Here is a 26,204-nt window from a genome sequence, read left to right as displayed (position 1 = left end):
ATTAATTATTTTAACCAGGGAAATAGTTTAGTCTGAAAGTTTTTTTCTGTTGCTTTCCTCAAAGGAATGAAGAATAGCAATTAAATTAATTATTCTTGCACTTGACTGAAACCATTTAGGGCTGTGTGATCTTCACTGCTTCAATCAGATTATCAGTTATTGCCATACTGAAGACTGAAGACTGAGACATTTTGTAGGGAGTGAACAGAGTTACTAGTGGTAAAAATTTGTTCTACTTGCATCTGTCACACTTACTTTTACTGAGACTGTAAACACAGCTGAAAAAGTCTTTTCAGTGCTGGGTTTCACTCCAGGAAGCATGCAGAGCATAGTTGTGGAAGCCAGATAGATAACAGAGAGAGGTTCCAGCACTTCGTTCTGCTAACCCTTGCTCACCCTTCTGCTAACCCTTGCTTAGATGTACTGACATATTTCAGTACATGCTTCTGTCCCTGTTACTGTGCCACTGAATGAGACTTTCTTCTGGACTCAGTGGGCATCTTTCATTGACATCAGCAGGAACTCAATATTGGTGGATTGGAAGATGAAGATTGTTTACCTCTACTGGCAACTCTAGTACTTAAATAGTGCAGTGACAAGTTACATGAATGCACATTTGGAAAGAAGGGAGTCGAGGGATAATGTGGGATTAATAATAAAACAACAAAGGTTGTTTCAAGGATACCATTACAGGGATAGTGCTGATAATTGACATCACACTGCTGTACTTTGTAAATTATGACTTCTGCCTAGCAGCAGAAGGCAGGAGAGCGACGTTTGAATAAAGATGTGCTTGTTCTGGCAGACTCAGTCTATATACTCTGTATTTATTTTTGAAACATAGCTGCAGAAGGGGTGATCTTTAAGAAAAAGGACATATCTTCGTTTTTTGGTGGATCAAGTTAATCTACTTGCTTATCTGGGGGCAGCATGCATTTTGCTCTGCTTGGTGGGGGTGTGTAGAACACCTTATGCTTTATAGTATTTTTATATAATCTGAAACAGAAGAAGCTCTAATGCATGGCTAATTTTGACTTACTTGATGAACCTTTTCCCCTAGGTTATCAGCTTTTGTATTGAGATGTTTCCTTCAAGCTCGTCCATTCATAGATATTGATGAAGATGTGCTCATGGATACAGCTAAATGGATTGTCCGTCATCAGAAATTGAATGGAGAGTTCCAGGAGCCTGGGAAAGTGTTACACAGTGATCTTCAAGGAGGCACCAATAATCCAATTACTCTCACAGCTTATATCATGTCATCCCTCCTAGGGTTCCCAGATAAGCAGGTATTGGAATTCATAAATATGATTCATAGTTAGGAGAATGCTTCATAAATTTTCATAGTACCTGGCAAACACTTGGTAATTAATAGAAACAGAGGAATATTTGAAGACAGACAAAATCTCATCTCTTTTTATTAAATATCCATTACCTATTCAAAGCAATGCAACGTTGTGTTAAGCCCTTCACTCTTATATTTGCAAAATCTAAAGGCAGTTTCTGTTAGCAAGAATACTGTCATGAGTTGAGTCCAAGAACTTGGAAAGAAATTTCTTGGGGGGAAGCTAGTCTTAAAGATACTAAGCTATTCCAGTTTATTTAATTGAAATTATTCATTTTCATAAAGACAGTACCAGATCAAAAGGCTTGCCTTTTGATCATGTGTGACTCTGAAAGAGATTTTCATTGTTTGTTGGCTGTGGTTTGGGGCTAGTAATTTCTCTGGTTCAGTACAAATTTGTCTTTAACATTTTTCTAGTCCAAGATGTATTTTATTCACGGTACATCCTCCAATATTATCTTCATTTCCAGCATGCTTATGCCATCAAGACTGCTACAAACTTTCTAGAAGATAAATTAGAAGAAGGCATTTCAGATAATTACACATTGGCACTTGTGACATACGCATTGTCCTGGGCAAAAAGTCCAAGAGCGAAGGAAGCACTGAATAAGCTGAACCAGAGAGCAGAGCGCCAAGGTACTGCACAAATATCTTGCGCAGTTGTACAGATAGATTTTTGTCAAATTTAAAAATGTCTATCACATATCTACAGCTCTGTGTTCAGAATTCAAGTCTGTTCAGAGTATGATATAGAGAATTAGCTACGAAGTCCTGAGACGGCCTTAATAAGAAGTGTCCATAAATGAGTGACAATTCACAACAGGGCTTGGGCCTTCCGTCTCAGCTAGTGTGTTCCTGATAGGAGTACTGTGATGCTGTTGAGGGACATGGCTTGTCAGTTTTCCTGTTTTATTATGCACCTCATTTGATCAGCCTGGTTAAAGAGAGATAGATGGATGAAGTTCACTATTCCAGTGTAGTTTGGAGAGATCAGGAGGGTATTGGGGAGCAATGAGTATTAGACAGAAGAGGTGAAGTATTGGACTTTCTGTAAGGCAATACTGAGGTCTGTTGCACTTTCTCTGGGGACCTATCATCTCAGTATATTTAACCTCTTTCAAGTTCAGCTGAATTATTTTTCCTAATTTGTGGGAAGAACAGACCATATGGAGTATAAGAAGTGGAAATTTTTGGCTCAAAATAGTAACTGTCGTCTTGAAGAATCCAAAGGAATTCGTGTTGTAGCCTAGCAACAGAGCCTTTGAGTGTCCCTCTAGCTTTACTGAGTTAGGCCTTTTGGATAGTCACTTTTTGGAAGAGAAGAAATCATTTTTTTGGGAAGGCTTCACTCAAGAATGAGTCTATTGAGCACCTGTGCTGCCTGAGGTGCCTTCTCTGGTCCTGAGAGAAAGGAGCACTGGAATAACAAGGTGACCTTTTCAGAAGGGTTTCTTTTTGTGAGCACTTCAGGCTGACAAGGAAAGGATCGATGTAAAGTTCACTGAAATCAGTTGAGTGACTATTTAGACTCCATCTTTTTTTGTACCTAGATTCAAACATTGCTGAGGAAGTACTTAAGTCAGTCCTTTATGGAACACACATTAACACAATGTCATTAAACATTAACACAGTGTCATAGATCCTTGCTAGAGCCCATGTGTAAGTGTTAATGAAGAGGTTTCCCCTAAGATTTTCCCAGAAATCCAGAGACTTCAGTCTGTGGATCAGGTTATTGTTGGTTTCCTTTACAGGAGAATTTCGGTTTTGGGTAACACCTGCTTCTGAAATTTCTGACTCATGGCAGCCACGGTCCATTGATATTGAACTTGCAGCATATGCTCTGCTCTCTCACTTTCATCAAGACAGATTAGCTGAAGGGATCCCTATTATGAAATGGTTAAGTCATCAAAGAAATCACCTTGGGGGATTTTCATCTACTCAGGTAATATCTTGTCTTAAGGGGTTTTTCTATAATTTCTAAACAAGCAGTGTATATTTCGAAATTAAAAAGGACCATTCTTACACAATAATTACTGAGTTTTGTTTTGCTGTAACAGCCTTAGTTATGTACAAGCTTGCATTATTGGCATCTTACTCCTGAACTGCCAGTTTTAGTATTTTTGGCAAGTCTAATAAAAAAGAGAATCAGAAGGAGACCTTCTTTATATAATGTACTAATAACAAATTAAGAAGAAATAGTAGTGCCCGTGGAAAAGTAATTAAACATATTTTTGAAATAAGTATGATGAATATATGTGCTTACTTCCTTTCCAAGGAGAGAAGCCTCTTTTTATTCTGACCATCTGTGGCTCCTCAAACTCCTGAAAGGCTATTAACTTAGCTTTTTACTGAAGGGAGTGGGTTTTAGAAAAACAGCCTAACCTAATCCTTCTTCTGGCAGTTGGTCTTAACTTACTAATGTACTTTGTCCTTATTATTGCATAGATTTTTGATGGGCCATGAAATTTGGAAAATCTTCACTATCTCCAGGAGGTTTCCATGTTATTGAAGCCATGTCTTGTAAACTGTGCTGGCATCCAAAAAATTAGATACACTTTGGATTGCATTGGTTTAAACTAGCTTTTAAATTAACTTCAAATGCTTGTCACAGTAAAATGACACATTTCATCATGCTGCTTGGTACCAAGGTGTACAGGCTACCCTTCATTATTTTCAGATGTTGGTTGGTATTAATCTGAGGGAAATGTGTTCTGTGTAAAATGCAATTTAAGAACCGGCCTGGTTCCCCTGAGGTCTTAGTGCTTTCCTAATGTGCTAATTCTTGCTTATTATTTGGAGAGGTTGATTGAAGCATTAAATGAGTTTAAAAAGCTTTTCTCTATTCTCCAGAAACCTATTTTACTTGGAAGTTTGAAAATCTATCATCTACCCTTGAGGTTAAAATTAAGAAATTAATTTAATCCTTTTGTTCTTCCGTAGTCTAAACTGTTTAGATTTCAAAATTGCTTCAGTGTCTTGCTAGATGCCTTTTTTAATTTGTAGAAATTACTCTGTAGTTTTTTACTTAACTTTTAATTTTGCTTTAAAAAATAATGTTTGGAGTGTTTCCTTCCATGAGTTTATTACATGAGAAACTTAATATATTGCTGAACAATAAGGAGGAAAGCATTAAGTTGCATGTATGATGCTTTATAAGTTAGGGTGTAGTAATTCACCATAATCTGTATACATGGTAGAGTTTACTGTGAATTTGCAGTTGCTAATCAGCTGATCTTTCTGCATTCTGAGAAATCAGTGAAGCAGGTCGTCTCAGACAAGGATGTGGCTCAGGAAGGAAAATGGTTTTTTCATCTGTTAGAATGAATAGTAAGCCCATTCTAGCCCCTTAAGGTATGGCACAGTCACCATGGTGTAGTGAATGAATTCCTCTTATGTTAGAATTTTGTTACTAGAAGTGGCCTAATAATAAATAAAGTATCTGTATGCCAAGCCTGAAAGGCCAATTTCTTCACTCTGGCCAGTTAAAAATAGGTGCAAAAGGAACAGTAAAAGTCCCTGAGATTAGAGACATGTATTTGATTACTGTATTTCTTCCCAGAAAATAGTGGATGTTAAAATTCTCATTCCCTAATCTGGGCTGGACCAAACATTCAAACACTGCCTCTTGTGTTCAAAACCTGGAGAGCTCAGCCTACAATCACACACAAAGATGAAAAAAAGAATTTTAGATACATATATGACTGTGTGTTTGTAAGTATATTCTGCAGTGGTTAAACAAAGCACAAAACCTTTGGATCAAATACAGAGGGTAAACTGAGCTGAAACCCTTTGAAGTTGTTGCTGAGTGTCTGATAAAAATTCATTTCAACCTTTTGTTAAAATTAGTGTTAATGATTTTTCAGACCTGTAGCTTTTGCATCAACGATCAAGGCACCCTGAAAAATTCCTGGGCAGTCTGAGTAATAAATGCACAGTCATGAAATAAATCTAGAAAGTAGCAAGGTTGTTACTTTCCTCTGTGTCTTTCTCCATCATTGGTGTGTAATTCTGGCTGTTGTGTCTTTCAGCTTGTCAGGTGTTGCACATACCTTGCACAAGAGGACAACTTCCTTGGCTGGCTCCCGCCTCGTTTTCCATTCCCACAGCAGCTAACTTCTTATCTTGTGTTGCTCTCTCTTCTGGGCTAGGATCTTCATGCCAGGGGAATCCAGAGATAGGGAAGTGACTGCGGGAAGGTTCCAGTATAATCAACAAATGGGTCATGGCAGGGGCTATGAGCTCCCCAAGGCATGGTCTATGTGCTGTGCTGGCTGCTTCTTTTCAGTACAGATGGGTTTGTTTCTCTCAACAGGACACAGTGGTGGCTCTACAAGCCTTGAGTCTGTTTGCAGCTCTCACTGTGGCAAGCAAAACAGAAATGGATATAACAGTGACAGCCCCTTCTTTGGAAATGCCAGAAACATTCTCAATTGATACTCGAAACCGTTTCCTGCTTCAGACTAAGGAGGTACTATAAAAAGTGAGGAATGCTTTTGTAAAGCCTGCTGACTGAAAGTACTTTGAAAATACTGGTTTGCCCATCTTTCTTTCAGATTCCCCCTGCACAACAAATGAAAATTACAGTGTCAGCAGAGGGAATGGGATTTGCTGTCTTTCAGGTAGGCAATGCAGGCAGCCAGGTAGGTATTCTTGCTGAAGAAATGCTTTCTGTAAGGAAGGTGTGTTTTGGAAGTTTTATAAAACTTGTTTATAGGAACAGTCTTCCAAAATGTCTTAAATCAGTAGCAAAGCACTTCACTAACTGAGGAATGCTGTAAATAAAATATGGATATATTCCTGTCATTTCTGACCAGTGGTGTGGCCTTTTAAGTGCTGCTGGATGACTGACAGTTTTGGGGCACTTCCATGAACCAGAGCTGTATAAAAGCAGCCCTGTCCTTCTTGCAGAAATGCAATGTCCATTTGCAAGACAAAGGACTGCAGTGGTACACTGGCAGACACAGAGTTCAGAGTAAAATAGGTATGTGGACTAGGCAGAAATGCCTCATTTGAGAACCTGTGGTAAACCATAATAAGGCACGGATCAATACAGAATAATGTTGCATTGCTGGTTATAAGAATTATTTTCTTTTCATTAAAGTAGAAAGCAACAAAAACTAAAAATAAGAGGTTATTACAGCTAGATTCTCCAGCAATTTTTACAGTGTTCTGAAACAGCATGAAAAACAGAGTCAAAGGATTGTACAAACTACAAACAGTAATAGACATTTAGCATCAACCATAAGTGGGTGCATGGCAGAAAGTGGAAGGAGAAACACCATATCAGAAAACAGTGTTGGATCTAACTTGGTATGGCCAGCAATGGATCTCACTTCCCTGGTGCCCTCTCCATGGCAATTGGTTGTGACCACACAGGTGAAAGAGCAGACCTTGGGAAAGCTAGCAGAAATATTAGTCTCTGAGTATGAGAGACTAATTTAAATTTAATTTATAGGTATAAACCTATACCTGATGACTGTGTCACAAAACAAGAGTTCCTACTGGACTACTAGTCATACTTGAGAAAACTGATCCAAAGTCAGCTTTAAGTGTCTCCAAGTTTTATGCCAGGCCAGATTCTATCTCAAGTTCCATCCAATCTGTCCTTCACTTTAGTGTTCTTATGCATCTGGGAAGCAAAAAAAGCCTGGTGAAGGTTGGTAAATGTTCTTTGGGATAAAATGCCTTTTCAAAGAAGTCTTCACAGTGCCAGTCAGCAGTGAACAGCATCTGGAGATACACCTCATTCATTCACCACCAGTCTGCAAAACCCACAGTGCCATAAATCACAACCCATGTTTATTAATTCCCAGAAGTACAAATGAAGCTTACAGCAAAGTTCAAAAGTTTCAGAGGATAATTCAGATTCAGACTTGCAGGCCAAGATACGAATGAAAATCTCAGCAGGACTGCATTCACACACGGGTGGTTTCAGTGTGCCTCTGTGTGTGATTGTGTGGAATGTAACAAAGTGGGGTTCCAGAACAGTTAAGATTCAGTTAAGAACAGTTAAGATTAATTCTACTTAACCCTAATCATTGTTGAGAAATACTCCCTGATATTTAGTCAGTTAATTTGTCAGGCGAGCTGATGAAAAACTTTTCAGCAAATTGTTTCTTGCTGGAAAACACTGATTTGTTGAAATTAATACCTTTTGTGAAAACACATTGGTTCCAATTACATTATTTCCAGCAGGAAAATTTCACATTCGAGCTAGCATGTCTGGTGAAGACTGGGCAGAAGTCTTCCACTGAGAACAGCCAGTTGTCTGTGGTGGAGCATTCCCTGGAGGTGTATAACACCAGGGTTTAAGTTCCTGGTTTGTTGCATGAATGTGGAAATGTGCTCACAAAGAACTGCTGTTCATGAACCAAGGCTAGGTTGCCTTGTTCATTTAGGTCACTGTGCTGTTGCCTCTTTTCCTGAAGCTTTGAGTCGGAGATGCTGTGACTTGATTCAGAATATTACACTTAACACCCTGGAGTAGTTCCTCAAAACCTTGCCTTTGCTGAGATCAGTTTGTTCCTTTTGCTTCCTTTGGCAGGTCTGATATTCTAAAAGAAAGAGCACTGAGAACATTGAATGAGATTTCTCTTTCTCCCAGACATAGGCTAGGTCTGGATCAGATTTAATAAATCAGATAGCATATGACATTGCAATCACATTTCTTCAGCTGGGTTTCATTGTCTCGGGCCCGTCAGAGTACAGTGGTAGGAATCACTCTTCTGGGATTTGGCTTTCTCGCCAAATGTAGCATGTCAAAACAGTAATTCATTTAATATCACACAACACAAGATTAAATCCATTAATGGAAACATCATGCTTTCCCAACAAGATGAATTCTTAGGAATTTTCTTTTTTTTTGGGTGAAATCTCACTGTCTGTGTGTGCAAGTTGGCAGTGCATTTGCTCCTGACCCTTCAGGATCTCATAAAATGTATTTATTTTTGATATTATGATTGTAAGGGCAGACATTTACTTACAGCTTTTTGGTCCTGGTGTCAATAAAGTTTCCTAGCTCGTCTCTCCATTGTAGGTATATCCCATTGGGTATATCCCATGCATGACCTAAGACACTTACTCTGCAGGAGGGAAGAGACAATGGTTTAGGGTATTATGAAAGATGCTCTAGAGAAAGGAGTCAAAGAAGCAATCTTTCTTAGGAAGCCTGCTGAAAGTCTTGAAAGAACCATGTTTCTTTTGTGAGCTGGACTTGACCCATGACTAAAATAATTGGCATGGCCCATGTCTTCTTGGAAGGAAGGAGAATGCCACTAAAATCTAGAGCTAGCAACAAGGGGAGGGTGGACAGGCTTAAACAAGGGTGGGTATGGGCAAAGTGGATAGGTGAACAAGATCTCCTCAATCTCCTGATGAGGTATAGAGAGGGAATGAGGCAAAAACCTCAGAATTCCCTGTTACTCATTACTGGAAACAGTCACTGTTTTTTCCACTCAGTGTATTTTTGCTGGACTTAGGCAGAGGACTGAATGTTATTTAGTGTGATGGTACTGAAATAGGTACATGATGAAATGCACACATATTTCTCCATTACCATTTGAATGGATGTTGCGTACTCAAAATGGACAGAAAATATTGGAGATGTTTTCATTGAATTCACATGCTCAGTCAAGCTCATTTATGCTGCTAGTTGATGAAGAAAAGGGATAGGCATTGATTAGGGGATAATAAATGTGCCATATTTTTACAAATGTAGTGCAATTGATAGTGTCAGCTACTATTTGAAGCATCACTCTCATGTGGAATGCTAGCTTTTAATTTTCCCTCCTTGGGCCCCTCACCAGAACTGTTTGCACTATACACAAGACTGGACCAGTTCTGCCTTTAGCTTTGGCAGTTGCCTTTTAAAAGTTAAGAAATGCAGTTGGTCATTTTGTTAATTTAATGTGAGTTTCTGTATAATAGCCTTCTGTCCCCAAAGTGAGTGTGTATACAGAAGAAGGCTTTAATTAAACTCTGTGTTGTGAAAACATTTTCCTTCATTGTCATGAGAAACAGGGAAAAGAAATTCAGACTGTAACAGCCATAGCTTATTCCATGAAAATACTAGCTGACTGACCTGTTCAGTATGTGGTTTCAGAACATCCTGCCTTGGCAGTAAATTCCCATTCATTAGATTTTTCTGGCAAAAGTTAAAACAGTTTTGTTTCTATAGTGACAGATTGTTGAGACACTGCTTTTTGTGGGCCTTCAACTAGCAGGCTTTCTAGATTGGTTTCATCCTTGGTACTACCTTCTCCTGTGGAGCAGCTGTACATGATAAATCTTCACAGTTGCACCATGGCTGTCTTGAGTGACTCTACAGAATTGGCTCTGCACTTATATAGTATGCTAAATTCAGCAATGTTGGGCAGGGCAATGGCAATCACGTGTAGAGATTGAAAGAAGGAGCATAATTTTTGTATCAAAAAGTGAGAGACATGGCAGCAAAAGCAAAAATCAGAAATGAAAGACGATTCCCTCAGTCATCCAGATAGAACACATAGCGTGGTGAGGGGATTCTTCTTTGCTTTTAGTAGAAAAATAAGCAGAAAGTGGCTAAAATATCTCCCCTTGCATGACCCCAATATGCACTTTGCTTGGCTAAAGAAAAGGGAATGACAAGTGCTTCTGGAAAATCACAGTCCTTCTACAATGGTTTCAGGTAGCAAATGGAAAATTGTCAGTCCAGATTTGAATGTGTGACAGGGGCTTGTCCAAGTTACAGGTTAGCAAGTCAATTATAGGCTAGCAGGTCTGTGCAAACGTGTGTTTTCTCATGTGAACACTCCTGTGGTGTTATGGCACTAGCAGCTTGGTGTTTAAACCACACTGATTTGCTTTACCTGTCACCTGATGTCTGTACTTGCAATCCACAGCTGAATGTTATGTACAACACAAAGCACACCGATCAGAGGCTCCGATCTGTCCAAAATCAAGAAGCCTTTGACTTGAATGTTGATGTAAAAGATGATAAAGATGATACAAACCACTTGACTTTGAATGTGTGCACAAGGTAGGTAAATCAGTTGGAGCATCTCATACATGTCTTCGTATATATCAACTTTAGATTGCTTTAAATAAACTAAATTATCTGTTTGTTTGTATGAATTTACTAATGTCTGGCATATAAATGTATACCTGAAGAAAATTAAAATTGCTTTGCACAAATAATAGTAGTGAAACTAAGAATCAATTTATAAATCAATTTTTGCTGGGTAGGTGATATTTTTTTACTATTCTGCATAAAGATCAAGGTACCCTAAATGTTAGAGGAATGTGGAAGAGTTTGCGTGAAATACAAGACAGAACAACAGTTTCTTTGGTGCATGCATTTTTGAGCTATAGGGATGAGTGTGGACTCCCTTGAAAATTGGATCAGTATTTCTGCATTCTAATTTGAGTAGCAAACTGTGACAAGGGCTCATTACTCTTACCTTTCATGAAAAGAATCCTTTGCTTTTGATATGAAAGTAGATACTTTGTTTTGTAAACAGAGAAGGAAGTTCTGAAGTGCTGAAAACACCATGAATTAAAGCAATCATTATTTTTTTCATCTCTATAATTAACCCCACTCAGAATGATTTTGGCAGGAGTCAAAATCCATATTTACTTAATAAAAAATTCACATTGCCTTATTGTGCAACTATCTTTGTAGTCTTTCATCCACCAGTAGCAATGAACTTGGTAATAGAATACAATACATTATTCTGGATTTGAAAGAGATGGAAAGTTTTCCAGCCAGGCTAATTCTGTTCTTTTTGCTGAATAAGGGGGAGGGGGCAGGAGGATATGGGAGAATGTGTGCATCTGGGGTAGTGTTTCTTGTTCAGTAATCAGCTACTAAAAACTGAGCTGAGCCTACTCAAGTATCATTTCAAAGACCAGAGGGCAGCCACCTGGTGTTACCTGGATAGAATTTACATCACATGAGAATAGGTGACTTTGGGCTGCATATTCCTAGGTCGGCCAGTCAATCAAGAAAAGTTATTTCTTTGACTGCTTTGTGCCTCCATTTTACTTGCTGTGGAAGTGTTCATACACATATTTAAAAGGTATATTTGGAGGTGTTTGTCTTCTGGAAGTTTCTTCAGTATGCATTTCCTATTGTAGTTAAAGACCACTGCATATTTCATATGAAACCCTATAGGACATTTAATCTCTCTCTATATTTGTATTTAGGTTTTTTGTGAAAACATTTTCCTTCATTGTCATGAGAAACAGGGAAAAGAAATTCAGACTGTAACAGCCATAGCTTATTCCATGAAAATACTAGCTGATTGACCTGTTCAGTATGTGGTTTCAGAACATCCTGCCTTGGCAGTAAATTCCCATTCATTAGATTTTTCTGGCAAAAGTTAAAACATTTTTGTTTCTATAGTGACAGATTGTTGAGACACTGCTTTTTGTGGGCCTTCAACTAGCAGGCTTTCTAGATTGGTTTCATCCTTGGTACTACCTTCTCCTGTGGAGCAGTTGTACATGTAATGTTCAACATGTTGTACATGTCCTGTCTTTTACAATCCACAATAATGTTGTTGAAATGACTGCATTTGTTGTATTTAAGTATTTCATCTGTTTGTGAATACTTCCTCTAGAAACTCCTGTTTTTTTCTTGTGGTATTATACATATTAGATATGTAACATCTTGTTACATTCCTTGTAAATTTGCAAAACATTTGCAAAATATCACCTGATCCACCATGATTCCTCTTACATGCCTTTCATCCACACCCTCTTTTTGCTATTTCTTTAAACTTTGTACACCGGATGCCTTGAGCTGTTCTTACGCTCTGCCTTCCACAAGGGAGCTGTGACTGGAGATGAGCCTCTAGGTGACACCATCATACAAATAATCAGCTATAGAGAATATGGTTTCAGTACAGAGCATTGATTTAATTTGGGAAATAGCCAGCAGGCATAAAGCCAGAGCTCTGTTTTTATGTGTTTCTAGTATCCAGTTCAGTGACACAAATGGTGGGCAGAGAGACTAGAATACATGAGAGCTCTTGAAACGGAGGGGGCTTGTTCTCTTTTAAACTCTTCTATGAAGTGTCAACAGCATTCTAAAGTCTAGCACAAACTCCTGACATGTAAAGGGTTTACATGCTGGGTTTGGGGTAAGTATTTTTTGGGCAATCTGACTCTCTAGCTAAGACCTTTTGCTTAAAATACAGAGAAGAAGTGCTCCATCTCTCTGGGGGTCCTCTAGGGTAGTGATGCTTTAATTGCAAAGTGTTCAAAGGAGAGGGGGAAATCTAGTGACATTGAAAAGCAGCCTCAAGAGATTACTTGGAACATTTAGTTAGTTCCAACATCAATTCCATCAACTCTTATTGTGGGAAGTGGACTGGTAGTTTGAGTAAGTCTGTTTAAATTGCTTAGGCTACAGCTTCATCTCTGATTGCTAAGCTTCATAGACTTATAGCTTCATCTTCCTCTTCTTTTCCCTATAAATGGTGTATAATATATGCCTTATCTATATTCCCAAATTAGTTTAAAGTTGGCCTACTTATGATCTTTATAACATGATCTGGCTTTCTAGCAGAGAGACCAAAAAGGCTGTTGAAATCTCTGTGCATGGGTGTGTATAGTCTAGCTGTGGGTATGAATCTAGCTGTGGATATTCATAGGTACTGAAGGCATCAACTTCACAATTTTTTTATTTTCTTTAATCTGGAGAATATTCAGCTTCTCTCAGCCAGCTTGATAGGGGTTGGTTATGGTCTTTTTAACTGGTATTAATTAGGACACTAGAGCAAATGAGGTCTCATTCAAATTGAAGTGGTTCTTGGTTAGAGGAACTAATGCACTCTCTGGGAGGCAAATACCCAGGATTGCTAGTTTTTTCTAAGTCTTATTGCCTGCATACCTTTTCCAGGCATGTGAAACTGATCACTGATGGTTCAATTTACACTCTCATTTCTGCTTTCTTCATACATTAGCTTGGTTTTGTTTTCTCTTCTTTGTATCATCTGTAAGAGGGTCTTACCCTGATCTCATATTGCTCATGAGCTGAAACATAAAGTTCAGCTGAAAATATTATCAGTTTTCTTCAGGTGCAGGTTTCAAGTCTGTCTTTCTCTTACTGGCCATTCTTGCATGATGATTTTATTTCCCTTTTTTTAAGAGACCATAGAGTTGAAGAGATGGTACCACAACCCACCTCCAAGGCTGCCTCTCTTCCTTTTTTTGAGGGCCAGATCCTCATAAATTCTAGGGATATATCTAATTGACTCCTTGACAGTACCAAGATAGTTTGGTTCCCTGTTGGTGTTTTAGTAGCACCCCAGGCTGGCTAGACAGCTTGGATATTTGACTCTCCTCTTATTGTTAATTATGCAGAAATAATTACATCCAGTTCCAATTCAATTATTTGTTTTCAATAGCAGCTACTTTGGCACAACACATCATCGAACAGATGGTTTCATTTGTTTCTAATCTTGTGAGCCAACTGAAGTCAGCAGTTGTGCTGTATTTCTTTCAAAGTTGTATCTGCCTTGAATCAGCCAGGCTTAACAGCATTGCTTTGAAAGCAACTCTTCCCTTTTGTTTTTTTTTTTAACTACCCAGCTCTACAAAGACATAGTTTTAATTACTTTCAATACTGCCAGGCTTTTGAAATGAGGATTGGAAACACTTCTATTTTAGTGGGACAATAATCATTTACCTTCCATGCTAAGGCCAGGGAAGCTCTTCTGCTACCTGCTTTATTTAAAGCAGTAGAATCTTTTGCAGGTCATTTAGGTGACACTTGTGGCACAGAGCACCATAAATATATTTTGATACATCTGTTATGCACCATAGTGTGCAAGGCTTGCTCAGTAGAGCAGACTTTTACTCCAGCATCTGGTTTTTACATTGGAAGAAGTTATAATAGTAAGCATTATTTAGGAAAAAAAAAGGGACTCAACGTATTAAATCTTCTTCCAAATGTGGATTAATAACATGGCTATGCATTCTAAAACTGAAACTTTGTGAAATAATTTGACTTTTTTAGTGGTACCATCAGTCTCTGTGAAGGAAATATGAAAAGATCTGGGAGACTTCTTTGTTGTGTACACATTTATCTTGGCCTCCAAAATGAATAAAAGCAAAACAATGCATCCGTAAGAGCAAATACATATATTTCAGTACAGGAATTCCTACATCAGTTTCTTTATTGCTTCTTTTGAAACATGTTTAATGGCAATAGTTTCTGCATATTTGTAATATAAGCCTGTACTAATAGATGCTGATTGAAAGTTCCTCATGGTGTCAGTGTAGCCTCTCACATGATTTATGTATTGCAGTTTTCTCAGTGCTAAACCAGCTTTTGCATATGTGGCAAAAGCTGGTTTAGCTGGAAAAATATTTGAGAAATTAATTATTAGCTCTTTATCATTAGACATTTTCTTGTCAGTATTTTGTTCCATTTGTTTCCTAAGTATTCTTGAGCATTATTACTTCATTATTTGGGACTTAAAGATCAAATGTTTTCTTTGGAGAGTGGGCTACTGTATTTCTACTAAAAGTTTCTTTGTCTCTGTGTTTTGAAAAGGTACTTTGGTTCTGGCTCAGCTCCCAGCAGTGGTATGGTCCTCATGGAGGTTGGCTTACTCAGTGGTTTCTCTGTGTCACCAGATTTTGTTCCATTAGACAGTACAGTTAAGAAGACGGAAAAGGACAATGGAAAAGTCAACCTATACTTCGACTCTGTAAGTTGGAAATAACAAAGAAATGTGTTTGTGGTGATTTTAATCTCAACTCTGACATTGTTAGGCTTAAATTTGGAAAGACATTATGATTGTGTTCTTCGGGGAAATCAACATCTGCTATTTACATGGAACTAATAGTTCTCCTGGTTTTGAGTGAGACTGATTGGATAGGTGCAACTCGATTGTATTTGTAAGGGGTTTCTGAATTAGGCCTCTTAAAAATCACACATAAGAAGGCAGATGTTTCATGACATCTGTGCTTTGACCAAAATGAGTGCAAATGAGATAATCATCTTTATATGCATCCTGACTCTTAAGCCTTTAGAATTGGACTGCCACTGAGCTAAAAGTCCTTAGCTCCTCCATGAAGCCACCATCCCCAGGGTTCTCAGGATGTTTCTCTTCTATTTTCCTAGCTAAATGAAACACAGGTTTGTGTGGATATTCCAGCTGTGAGAGACTTCAAGGTGGCAAATATCCAAGATGCTTCAGTGACTGTACTGGATTACTATGAACCTAGTAAGTGTCAGTAATTTCAAATGGTACTTAATTATTCAGAAGTTTAAAAGAAAGTTTCTTGTAGGAATAGGAGAAATTTTAGTGAAGAAAAAGCTGCATTGAACTGTGGTCTTTTTGGACATTTACATGCCCAGTTTGCTGACAAGTAGTATGTGACGGTGATTGCAGGGGTCCCAGGATGAGAGAAGAGACGAGAATCTTCACTCCATGTTTCAGAAGGCTTGATTTATTATTTTATGATATATATTATATTAAAAACTATACTAAAAGAATAGAAGAAAGGATTTCATCAGAAGGCTAGCTTAGAATAGAAAAGGAATGAATAACAAAGGTTTGTCTCTGACTGAGACAGTCTGGACAGCTGGACTGTGATTGGCCATTAATTAGAAACAACCACATGAGACCAATAACAGATTCCCCCTGTTGCATTCCACAGCAGCAGATAAGAATTGTTTACAGTTTGCTTCTGAGGCCTCTCAGATTCTCAGAAGGAAAAATCCTAAGGAAAGGATTTTTCATAAAACATGTCAGTGACCGTAGTGTTTTCACATATCTGTTGTCCTAATGGGTTGATTCCTCAACTGTTGCAAATTGTCTGGCCCAGTATGCTCCCAAAACGATCAAAATGAAGCCAGAGCTTCACTATGATTCACTTACCAAGTTAATAATTACCTCTCCAGTAGCTTTGCCCTTTGTTTCTTGCTTAAACTAAGAGTCCTTCGTGAGAGAAAATGCCAATGTTTTGTCTTCTGTTGTTACCTAAAAAAGGTGTACATTGAAAAAGGAGTTTCAAAGGGCTTTTTTGATGGGAGGGGGCTTTAGGTTGGTTTGCTTGCTTGCTTGTGGTTTTTTGAGGACTTTTTGTTTGTTCTTTTTGTTTGCTGCTGTTGTGTGTGAGTGTATTATATGTATTTTGTAGTATGTGTTGTGTAGAGTGTGTTTTAGAGATGGGCAACAATATACAGAGTTTTTTGGCAAAATTAAAAGCAAGAAAAAATTACAGGCTGCTGGAGAAGATACTAGGTTTTCATTACATGAACTGCTTGGTACATTATTAAGGATTTGGGGTTGGTTTGAGATAAGGCATAAAAAAGTTGTATAGGCAATTTTTTCATGCTTTTTTAGCTCAACACAAAAGACAACCAAATATGATGTGTGCAACTTCAGCTAGATAAAGATCAAATTTATTCTATATTGGCTGAAATTATTGTTCATTCACAGAATTTTAAAGTGAAATAGGAAATTAACAGTTATAAGTACACTGCCCATTAATTAGAGCATGTTTATGGGCTAAAGGCTTAAAAAATTACAGCAAGTTTTTATTTGAGAGAAACACATAGGCCTTAGAATGTATGGCTGAAATGAATTTCCAGTTCTTGGGAGAAGAGCTCAGGATCTAATCTTTCATAAGAATGCAACTAATAAATATGTTTGCTGTAAAGTTACAGGTAAATGCACGTGTAAATATTTTTATTGTATTTAAATAATTTTAGTTCATAAATTCTCACTTATATTAGGGACCAAAATTTATATGATGTAATCAGTGCTGTAATTCCTTTAATTTCAAGATAATGGTTTGTGGAAGTATTATTTTACAGGACACCATTCCTATAAATATATAGCACAATATATTATTGATCAACAGATATATATATGCCATGATGGAGTTCTTCTGGGAGAATTCCTTCCTGTATAATACAGGAATGTGATTTTATTTTAATTTATAATTTTCCATCACTGTTGTAGTTGGTGACCCAAGCTGCAGGGGTATATTTTATGTGATGATGACAGATTCATGTCATATTCAGAGCTAGGAAATGCTTTGGCATTTACTGATAAATGTGATTTTGTTGTGGCAGATAGTACCATTGACATATGTGTAAGAGCTGGCTTGGATGCCAGTACAGCAGTATTCTCTTACCTGAAAATTTTATAACTAGCTGGATGTTACTGTTTGGTAAACATTTTGGCCCATAAAATTACATGTTTTTAAAATACCCTGAGGCTCGTAATGAAAATGAATATAATTTTAGTTAAAAAATACTACTACTAAAAAAAGAAAGAAGTTGTAAGGTCTCTAGTTGGAAGGAAGAAAAAAGAAAAAACCCACTATGAGGAAGAAACTTTGCAAAAGCTTGTTCTGTGACCAGTTACCACATATTGATGTTTCTGAAATAAATATGATTTTTCAGACTTCTAGTCTGGCTCTGTGGCAACCCTTCAGGGAATGGGAGACTAAAATACAAGAGCAGGACCTAGGTTAGGTAAGCAGTCCCAGATTCAGGAAGCTGGAGCTCCCATCCATGATAGTGAGAGAAAGAGTCAGTTAGGAGAGACCTGGCTCTTAAATGTTATAGCCAGCAGCTTGCCAGGTAAAGCATCTGAGTTCCTTTGTTGTGTAGGTAGGGGCAAAATTCCTCTCAAAATGTTTGTCCAAGGTTTGTGAACAGATTGTGTCTTACAGTTGAGATTGAGTCTATGAAAGTGTGCCTTTTACCAGGTGTTGGCCTGAATATATTGAGATGTTCTGGGGGAAGAAAAATGAGTAATGGCTGGGCTTAAATGTCTGGGAAGTGTTTTGCAGTGTATGATGAGCTCTGTGTCAGAGTTTAGTGCATCCTTTAAAAATTATTTCTTTTTGAAGCTGGGTTCTTGGTTAATTTTCAGAGGTTTATTAACTGATGTTAACTAACCTTTCTGAACAGGAAGAAGAGCAGTGAGAAGCTATAATTCAGAAGTAATGCAAAGTGTAACCTCTTGTGACTTCTGTGAAAGTGATTGCCACCTTTGCCACCGAGATGGTTCTGCAGCCTTGCTTCAGCACTCTTCATTGGCCTCCTTGTTCTGTATACTCTTTGTCCTTCATGTAAATTTGCAGTGCAGTTGGGTGCTGTAAAAGGAAACAGATTATGTTTCACATCTAAGGTTTCCATAAATTATCCAAAGAAAATTTTATGTTCAGATACCAGCCCGTCTTTAGTGATTGCCGTGACCAAACTCCTGCTGTGTTCAGGGGGAGCTGGGCTGGCCCATATGGTAAATTTCTGGCTGTGCCAGAAAACTTCTACAAGTGTCTGCTGGAAAAGCTTTCCAAATGTTAGTTTCATACTGAATTTATTTTCTGAAGAAGCACAGAGTTACTGAGAAAGCAGTGTGATAAAAAGTAAGCTTAGCTCCACATTCCCACTTAGTTTTTACCCCAGCTTCCAACTGTGCTTGTTTTTTAGGGATGCTAGTTTACCATGCTTTTCCAAAACACTATCTGCTTCTCCATTAGCATCTTGATAAGCAATGATATGAGCTTGGTATCAGAGCTCACTTCTGTTCTTTTCTGAAGATGTGATGCTCAACATTAATACTGAATTTCTCTGTGTGCTCTCATGGGGAATAATATGGAAAAAAAAGGAGCTGGCTTCAGAGCAGATTCAAAGAGCCATAAAGTACTGCATTTACAAACTGCTGAATGCTCCAGAAAGTTGTCAGTCTTCTTTTTTTTTTTCTTTTTTGAATAATTTCAGAGCAGGTAGGTGGATTTTTTTTGTCAATTCATAAGCTAATAATGCTTGAAAATAACGCCTCAGGATGTTCTCATGCATTCTACTCTGAAAGGCTTTTTACTGTAAACGTGTCAAAGATAAAGTCTGTTTATCAGACTTCATTTTTACAGGGTTATTCAGAAACAAATGCAATTCTCTTTTCGTGTGAGAATGCTGGTGTCAGCTGGCATAAATTTATGGCCAGATGAAGGAAGTTTGCTTTGAACCTGTTCTGGTTTTTTTTGATGTCTCCTAGAAGTATCACTCTGGGGCATAGTTTATGTCTTGTGCTTTCAGCATCACCTTGTCAACAGTTCAGGATGTTGTTGGGCATACCCCAACAGTTGTTTACTGCTCTCAGTGCCATGTGAGTTGGTGGTCCTGGATGCCATCTGTGCTCCTGTTGCTGCTGGTGGGAGAGGCTTTTAGGAGGTATGGGCTGCATATGCACTCAGTCCAGCCAAACAATTCACATGCCTACTTTAACCACGTCCATGTATGCTCAAGTGCTCTGCTGAAGTGGAATGGATGAGAGGGATGGTGAAAAGTAGTGGCCACTTTTACACTCAAACCTGCTCTTTGCACATGGGGAGAATTACAGATCTCTGTGAGTGTGGAAATGTGTGAGCTTGGGAGCTTGTTGCTCCTGAGTGAGTGTATGAATGCCTTCCTTGTCTGGCAGCCAATCTGTCCTTCTTGTACACTACCTGTAATATCTAATGCTTATTTCTTTTTGATAAGGCAGCCAGGCTGTTACACTCATAGTTACTGAAATGAAGTTAATAGCTGTCATGCTGACTAAGAGAGGTGGAAATTTTAATTTCTATTGATTCCCTTTCTTTCATACCTTTTTTAGACGGAGTGTGTTTTTGTGCACATGTAATAATATGGCAGTCACTTTCCTTGAGCAATTTCTCATTTTTATTCCATTTTTTCTACTGCTTAAAATGTATATTTTTGTATTTATGCTCATCTATAATGTTATTCACAAAGGAAATTTTGCATATTAGCTTGGGAAGAGGCCTGAACTTCCTGGACTGGGGGTGCCTTCTATTACCAATGTATAGGTTTTAACTGCAGAACTAGTTTAGATGGGGTTATTTGCTTTACTTTGGAATTTACAATGTTTTTGGAATTTACAATGTTTCTCACAAATTTGGGGTTCTGTCCTATTTCTTAGGCAGAGCTTAGTCCTGGTTCTTCATGGTCATTCGCGCTTTTCACTTGTCCTTGGTGTGTTTTGGATTTAGCCTTTTGAGTAGTTATTAAGTGCCTGAGCAGAGTGTGTGTGCTGCTCTGACCCACATGAAGTAATGGATTTATTGAAGCCAAACACACTGCTTAGTCAGTAGGATGCAGGATCTCGCTCCCTGTAAGCCATTCACTTGGTTACATGGGTCCAAAGCTAAGACAAATGAAGATACAGAATTAAACACATCTCTGCATCTCAAATCTTTTATTCATTTATGGGAGCCTAAATCCAACTGTGCCAAGTTTGTAAGATCTGGAAAAAATTCTCATCTAAACTGAGAAGTGTTGTGTTGTGGGTTTGATTTGTGACCTATGAAAGTTGATCTTCTGTTGTCCTTGAGAACAGCAGACTTGACATGTCATTTGTCTCCCTTTAATATAATTTCAAAAACCTAAAGCTCACATACTTCCAGGTTTTACTATATGCAGGGCTTTTAATAGGGACATTGGTACCTGATTAATGATAGGATAAAGGGGTTTATTTTCTAGACAAGATGTACTGGAGATAAATTGCTCTTTTGCAGTAGATAGTAGGAATAAATTAGTTCTGTTTTACATGCAGTCCAATCTTCCTGAAAATCCTCCAAGAAAAACAGATTTAAACTGCTTAGTTGAGTTTTGGACAGTGCAGCTTTTACTAGTATTCCCTTACATTTGTTTTTGAGACAAACAACACATGTTTTTAAATGACTTTTGGCTGCCTTGCACACTATATTAAGAATCATCAGTCATAGTGTACCATGTCAGGGAAATTGCTGGAGTCAGTGAGTAAACATCCTCTTTTATTTTACTTTATTCCATACAGAAGGCATTTTATTGCAGGCATCCAAATCTGCATCTGTATCAAGCTATTTTAAAGAAACCATGTACATTGTATGACTTTAAACAAGTGTTTACACTAGATGGCCTTTAACATTCCTGCATCAGTGCCTTCAGTCACTTTGCAGTAGTGGCTGGTGCTTTGAATGAGTTGCAGAGGATAAAATTTGTGCTGTGATGGCAGTGAATGGAATATTATTTGGCATTGTGCCTTTTTTTTTTTTGCTTTCCTCATTGTTGTGTGGCAGGCTTTACACAAATGCTTAGCATATATATTATCCCCACTGCTCTGTAACCCCCATTTTGGATGTTAGGGGGGGCCGTGCTCCCACTGAAGTTAATAGGAAATCTTGTAGCAAAAAGTCTTTTGGAACTCTTTAGCAATAAGGTCTACAAGGAGTTTTAAGGAGTGATGCTAAAAACAATAATGAAAAGGTATTTTGTGATGGAGTCTTCATGTTATATTCATGTTTTTCTGAACATTTCTGCTGTTTGTTGAAATCTGAGTGTACGCTGGTATTTCCCATGCCCTTTTTAGCCACAGGGTGTCAATGGACATGGTCTGTCTAGGGCCCTTAATATGCTATTGAATCAGTAAGAGATATTTATTTAGGATTGAGTCTAAAACAAAACTATAATGTATTTTGAAGGTGTTCCCTCTGAATTCTGCCTCTGCTGTCATCCATGATCTTAGCCGAGGGTTTCTCTACAGGTTTCAATATGGATGTCATTTAGAGATCTTCTGTACTAAATGCTGACTACAGAACAGGGGATGAGTGCTGCTTAACAGGCTTTGAGCACCTCAGAATCTGCAGGCTGGGCCAGTTTGGTTCCCAGCATGGCACCACCACAGACCTATTTATGTTGGAAAAGACCTTTAAAATCATTGGGTCCAACCATTAAGCCAGTTTTGCCAAGTCCACCACTAAATCTGTCTCCAAGTGCTACATCTATATTCTTTCTAAATACCCCCAGGGATGGTGACACCATTTCTTCCATTGGCAGCCTGTTCTGATGCTTAACAGTGAAGGATTTTTCCTAATGTCTAATCTAGACCTCCCCTGGCACAACTTGTATCAGACAGAAGCAGTGCAGGTATTCCCAGTTAGCTTCCATACCACATGCTCCTGTTCACTTCACAAGCAGGAGCTTGTGGCTTGTGCACATCAATGGCCCAGGATAAGAGGGGGAGGTGGCCAGACAGGTGCAGGAGAAACATGAGAGGCAGATCCAGTCTTCAAAGAATCATAGAATGTGAAGGAGTTGGACTGGACTGCAAGATCATCTTGTTCCAACCCCTCTGCAATGTGCAGGGACACCTCTCGCTAGACTGGGTTTCTCAAGCCTGGGTTTGGACACTGCCAAGGCTGGGGCATCCATAACCCTCCTGGGCAACCTGTTCCAGTGTCTTTACCCCTACAGTAAAAATCTCTCTAATATCTAATCTAAGTTTCCCTTCTTTCAGCTGGAGCTCATTGCTCCTTGTCCTGTTACTACAGTTCCTCAGAGTCCCTCTCTGGCTTCCCTGCAGGCCCCCTCCAGACACTGGAAGGTTGCTCTGAGATCTCCACACAACCTTCTCTTCTCCAGGTGAACAGTCCCAACTTTCCCAGCTTGTCTTTACAGGGGAATCTGCCCTGGCGAAGTGCTCCAGTCCTCTTATCAGCTTCATGGCCTTCCTCTGAACTTGCTCCAGCACTTCCATGTCCTTCTTATATTCAAGCCTCTCTTTTGCCTTGAAAGTCACTGTTGACAGTCAAACTTAAAATACAATAATTGGTTTTATTCAGTTATCAAAATATTATCCTAGCAATATTTCTCTGAATGTGTTGTTCAAGTTGCTATGAATATTGACAACATTTGATTTTGGTTGAATCCTGCAGAAAGCAGATGCATATACATAGCTGTTGTAGGCTGCAGTGTTCTGCAGTGTGCAATGTATGTGCATAAACACAAGATTTTCACAGTGCCCAAACCAACAATGCTGTGCAGTGTTCTATTTTTAGGAAAGAATATATTAGAAAGCAACTACTGCCTATTTCTGTCTGAAACGCTAAGAAAGAGCGTTTAATTTTAATTCTAATGACTAATATTATTTTTGTTATAACATTTCTTCTTCTACATTGTTCTTATGCAGTGAACCACGTCTCTATGGTCTGAAGATTTTGAAATTAGAGGCTTAATTTATCTATAAAATATAACAGCAGTTGTTTCCTTTTCCCCATATCAAAATATTTCACTTCCATATTGTTTCTTATTAATTTTAATGTATTTCTGTGTGCCAAATGGAAATGCCATTGCTCTATTGCTATTCTATGCAGTGCAATGCAGGCTGGTAGTGTGCTGTATTAGATTAATCTAATGATTATTTTTCCTATAGATAGCTTGTTTTCACATAGGTATGAGCATTAATGCCTTATGTACTGCATTTGAGTCACCAGTGCTCCAGTTTAAGGTTTTTCTTTAAATTAAAATAATTAGTTGTATTTCTTAGTAGCTACCCAAAAACTTCATCAGCATTGCTTATATCTTATAATGTTATGATATGAACTGGGTTTTTTAATTGTGGTTTTTAGTTTTCTTAGGCTGTATGGGATACTAAATACAAAGAAGAAAATAAAAATATGATGGCTCAGCAGAAGTATATAAGCAGGTGTAATGTCCTATTGACTGGCACATCTTTTCTTTTTCCATATCAGGCTTTAAACAATTTGAACTAAAATTCTTGACTGCCTTGAGACATAGTCAGGTACCCAATTTGATCTAAGTTGGGATCATCATTCACATTTCCACTTTTGATCAAATCAGAAATCATAGAAAAAGAATGCTTTTATGAGCTGTTTTGAGCAAACAGCGGTGAACTAACATGCCAACTATGCAAATTGCTTCTCTCTTTTCAAGTAATAAAGCAAATTTTAAGGAACTAGACTGTTTCAACGGACTTTGGAAGATTGTAATTTGTTTATTTTTCTTCAAATAAAGTTTGCAATAGCTATTTTTAAATGCTATTAAAGATGACTTTTAATAATATATGTCTAATGTTTGCTTGTTTAACAATACAGCTACTTACTTGTAGATCACAGTTTCTGTACCCTGCTGACCACTGCCCATCCACCTTTTTAGTGGTTTCCTTATCTGTTTTAAAGCTCAGAATTTAATAATATAAATAAAGTTTTAAAAAAGTATTACAACAATGGCTTCCCTGGTTAGGCTGTAAACAGTCACCTCAATTTAAAAGTCTACTATTTTGTTCAACATGAAGTTATTGCAAAGTTTGCTGGTATCTGTAAAAGAGGTAGCATAAATAGTCTTATGTGATGAGCTCAGTTCAGGTAAGCCCCTTGTGGTCATGGAGAACATGAGGAACTGTACTGTTGTGTGAAAAGGAAAAAATTATCCAGATACAGAGCTAATTGCTGAAGTGGAAGTAAAGGAGCACCAAGAAATTTTATGCGAAAATATTTTATACAAAGGTAATTGAATTGATGTGGAGATTTTTTTTTCAGGTGACCTGCTATTTTAACTGCCATTTTTCATGGTTTAGAAGTTTGGTCTCCATGACACTGTCTTTTTCCTAATTTTCCTTGTAATTCTCTTGCTGTTCCTCCTGCCTGCCCTTGAAAGAGCTTCCTGGCCCATTTCAACTCTGAGGTCAGGATCTGCCCAGCCTCACTTAACTCTTTTGCCCTGACCACCTCTCCTATAAGTTCAGTGGCCATTTCTGTGCTGATATGTCATAGATCTACCCTTTCCTTCAGAGCCTGTCAAGACTAAAATCTTCTCTGTTCTCATGGAGAAGTGGCTAACAGCTCAAACCCAGAATGAGTAAAAAACAGTTTGACTTGTCAGCACAGATTTATGAAGCTGAAATAATCTTTAACCAACCGAATAGCTTTCTGTGGTAAGAGAATTGGCTGTGTGCATGAGGATGAACAGTAGATAGACTTTATTAAGGCTTTCTCTCATATTTTTTTTCTATTTCAATATTGATAATAGTCCTAAATAAAGCAAATTTGGAACATGAGATATTCTGATGATAGACCAGTCTCTAGAAAAGTGGTTTTGGAGCAAGCTAAATGTAGAAGCAACCAGAGCTTAAGAGTAAATATTTGTGCAGACATACATACCATCCCTTCCTACACAAGAAGTGTTGGGCAGATGCATGTGTAAGTAGTGCATGGGTGGTGATTCAGCTTTCTCCTGCCCCACGGACACCTTTAAAAGAGCTGTGAGCCCCTGCTCAGGATGTGCTTGCTGGAGGTGCTCACACTCAGGCTGCAGTACCCTGCTCCTTGTGCTGTGCTAGCACACGCCTGCCCAGCCCTAGCTGGGTGTTCATGTCTTGGAACCAGCCATGATCCTAGGCACAGCTGCCTAGGTCAGTGAGGATTTTAGTATGTCTGAAGCAAAGAATGAGAAAACATATCCCTAATAAAGAGGAATAAAATGACATAAGAAAGAGCCTCTTGATCTGATTCTCAACAGCTGCCTACCAGGGAGACTGTATGGATTTTCCTGGGGATTCTTCTGGCTCACACTGATGGAAAGGGAGGACTGAGCTGATGGATACTTTAGGTAAGTGGATAGACATTTTGTTATATTTTTTTTAGACAGGAATGCTCACTTAAAATGCTGGATCAAGTGGCAAAGATAGGAATATAAACACATATGGAAATAATGTACTAGGAAAGCTCTGTGGTTTCATATGCAGAAAAAAGATAGAAGCCAACTCTAGCTCAGTGGGCAGCTAATTAAGCCAGAGGTCTCGGTACATTGTATTCTAAGTTCAGTACAAGAGCATGTATCAGCATGATGCCATGTGATTTTTCCCTTATAGTTCACACTTTGATTTCAGTAATGAACAGTGCATCATCCCCATAGTGATTATTTAAAGATGGGGGGCCTGGATGTTAGGTGAGTGTCAGTAGGATATATGTGTCTTGTTTGTGTGGATGATCATTGCCCTTGATCAGTTGTTCGCATGTAGTTTAAGTCTTTCATTTTTCTGTTCCTGATTTTAATTAAATCTTAGAATAA

At 38.2% G+C, this 26,204-nt stretch overlaps 1 protein-coding gene across 2 annotated transcripts in view; it reads left to right on the top strand.

Annotated features, from left to right (window-relative positions):
- Window positions 1–24,170, top strand: part of CD109 (CD109 molecule) — a 72,718-nt gene extending 48,548 nt beyond the window's left edge. For both annotated transcript variants that reach the window (XM_059842606.1, XM_059842607.1), the window contains 9 exons: window positions 1,061–1,289; window positions 1,816–1,981; window positions 3,097–3,287; window positions 5,658–5,813; window positions 5,899–5,964; window positions 10,225–10,361; window positions 14,886–15,042; window positions 15,459–15,561; window positions 18,267–24,170. In XM_059842606.1, coding sequence (XP_059698589.1) covers window positions 1,061–1,289; window positions 1,816–1,981; window positions 3,097–3,287; window positions 5,658–5,813; window positions 5,899–5,964; window positions 10,225–10,361; window positions 14,886–15,042; window positions 15,459–15,561; window positions 18,267–18,457 — 1,396 coding nt within the window. In that variant the 3' untranslated portion in view covers window positions 18,458–24,170. The remainder of the gene's footprint in view (window positions 1–1,060; window positions 1,290–1,815; window positions 1,982–3,096; window positions 3,288–5,657; window positions 5,814–5,898; window positions 5,965–10,224; window positions 10,362–14,885; window positions 15,043–15,458; window positions 15,562–18,266) is intronic.
- The last annotated feature ends 2,034 nt before the right edge of the window (window positions 24,171–26,204 follow it).

Source organism: Haemorhous mexicanus, chromosome 3, assembly GCF_027477595.1.
Source record: "Haemorhous mexicanus isolate bHaeMex1 chromosome 3, bHaeMex1.pri, whole genome shotgun sequence".
NCBI lineage: Eukaryota > Metazoa > Chordata > Aves > Passeriformes > Fringillidae > Haemorhous > Haemorhous mexicanus.
The sequence above is the reverse complement of the archived record's forward strand: the minus strand, read 5'-3'. Positions and strand labels throughout refer to the sequence as shown.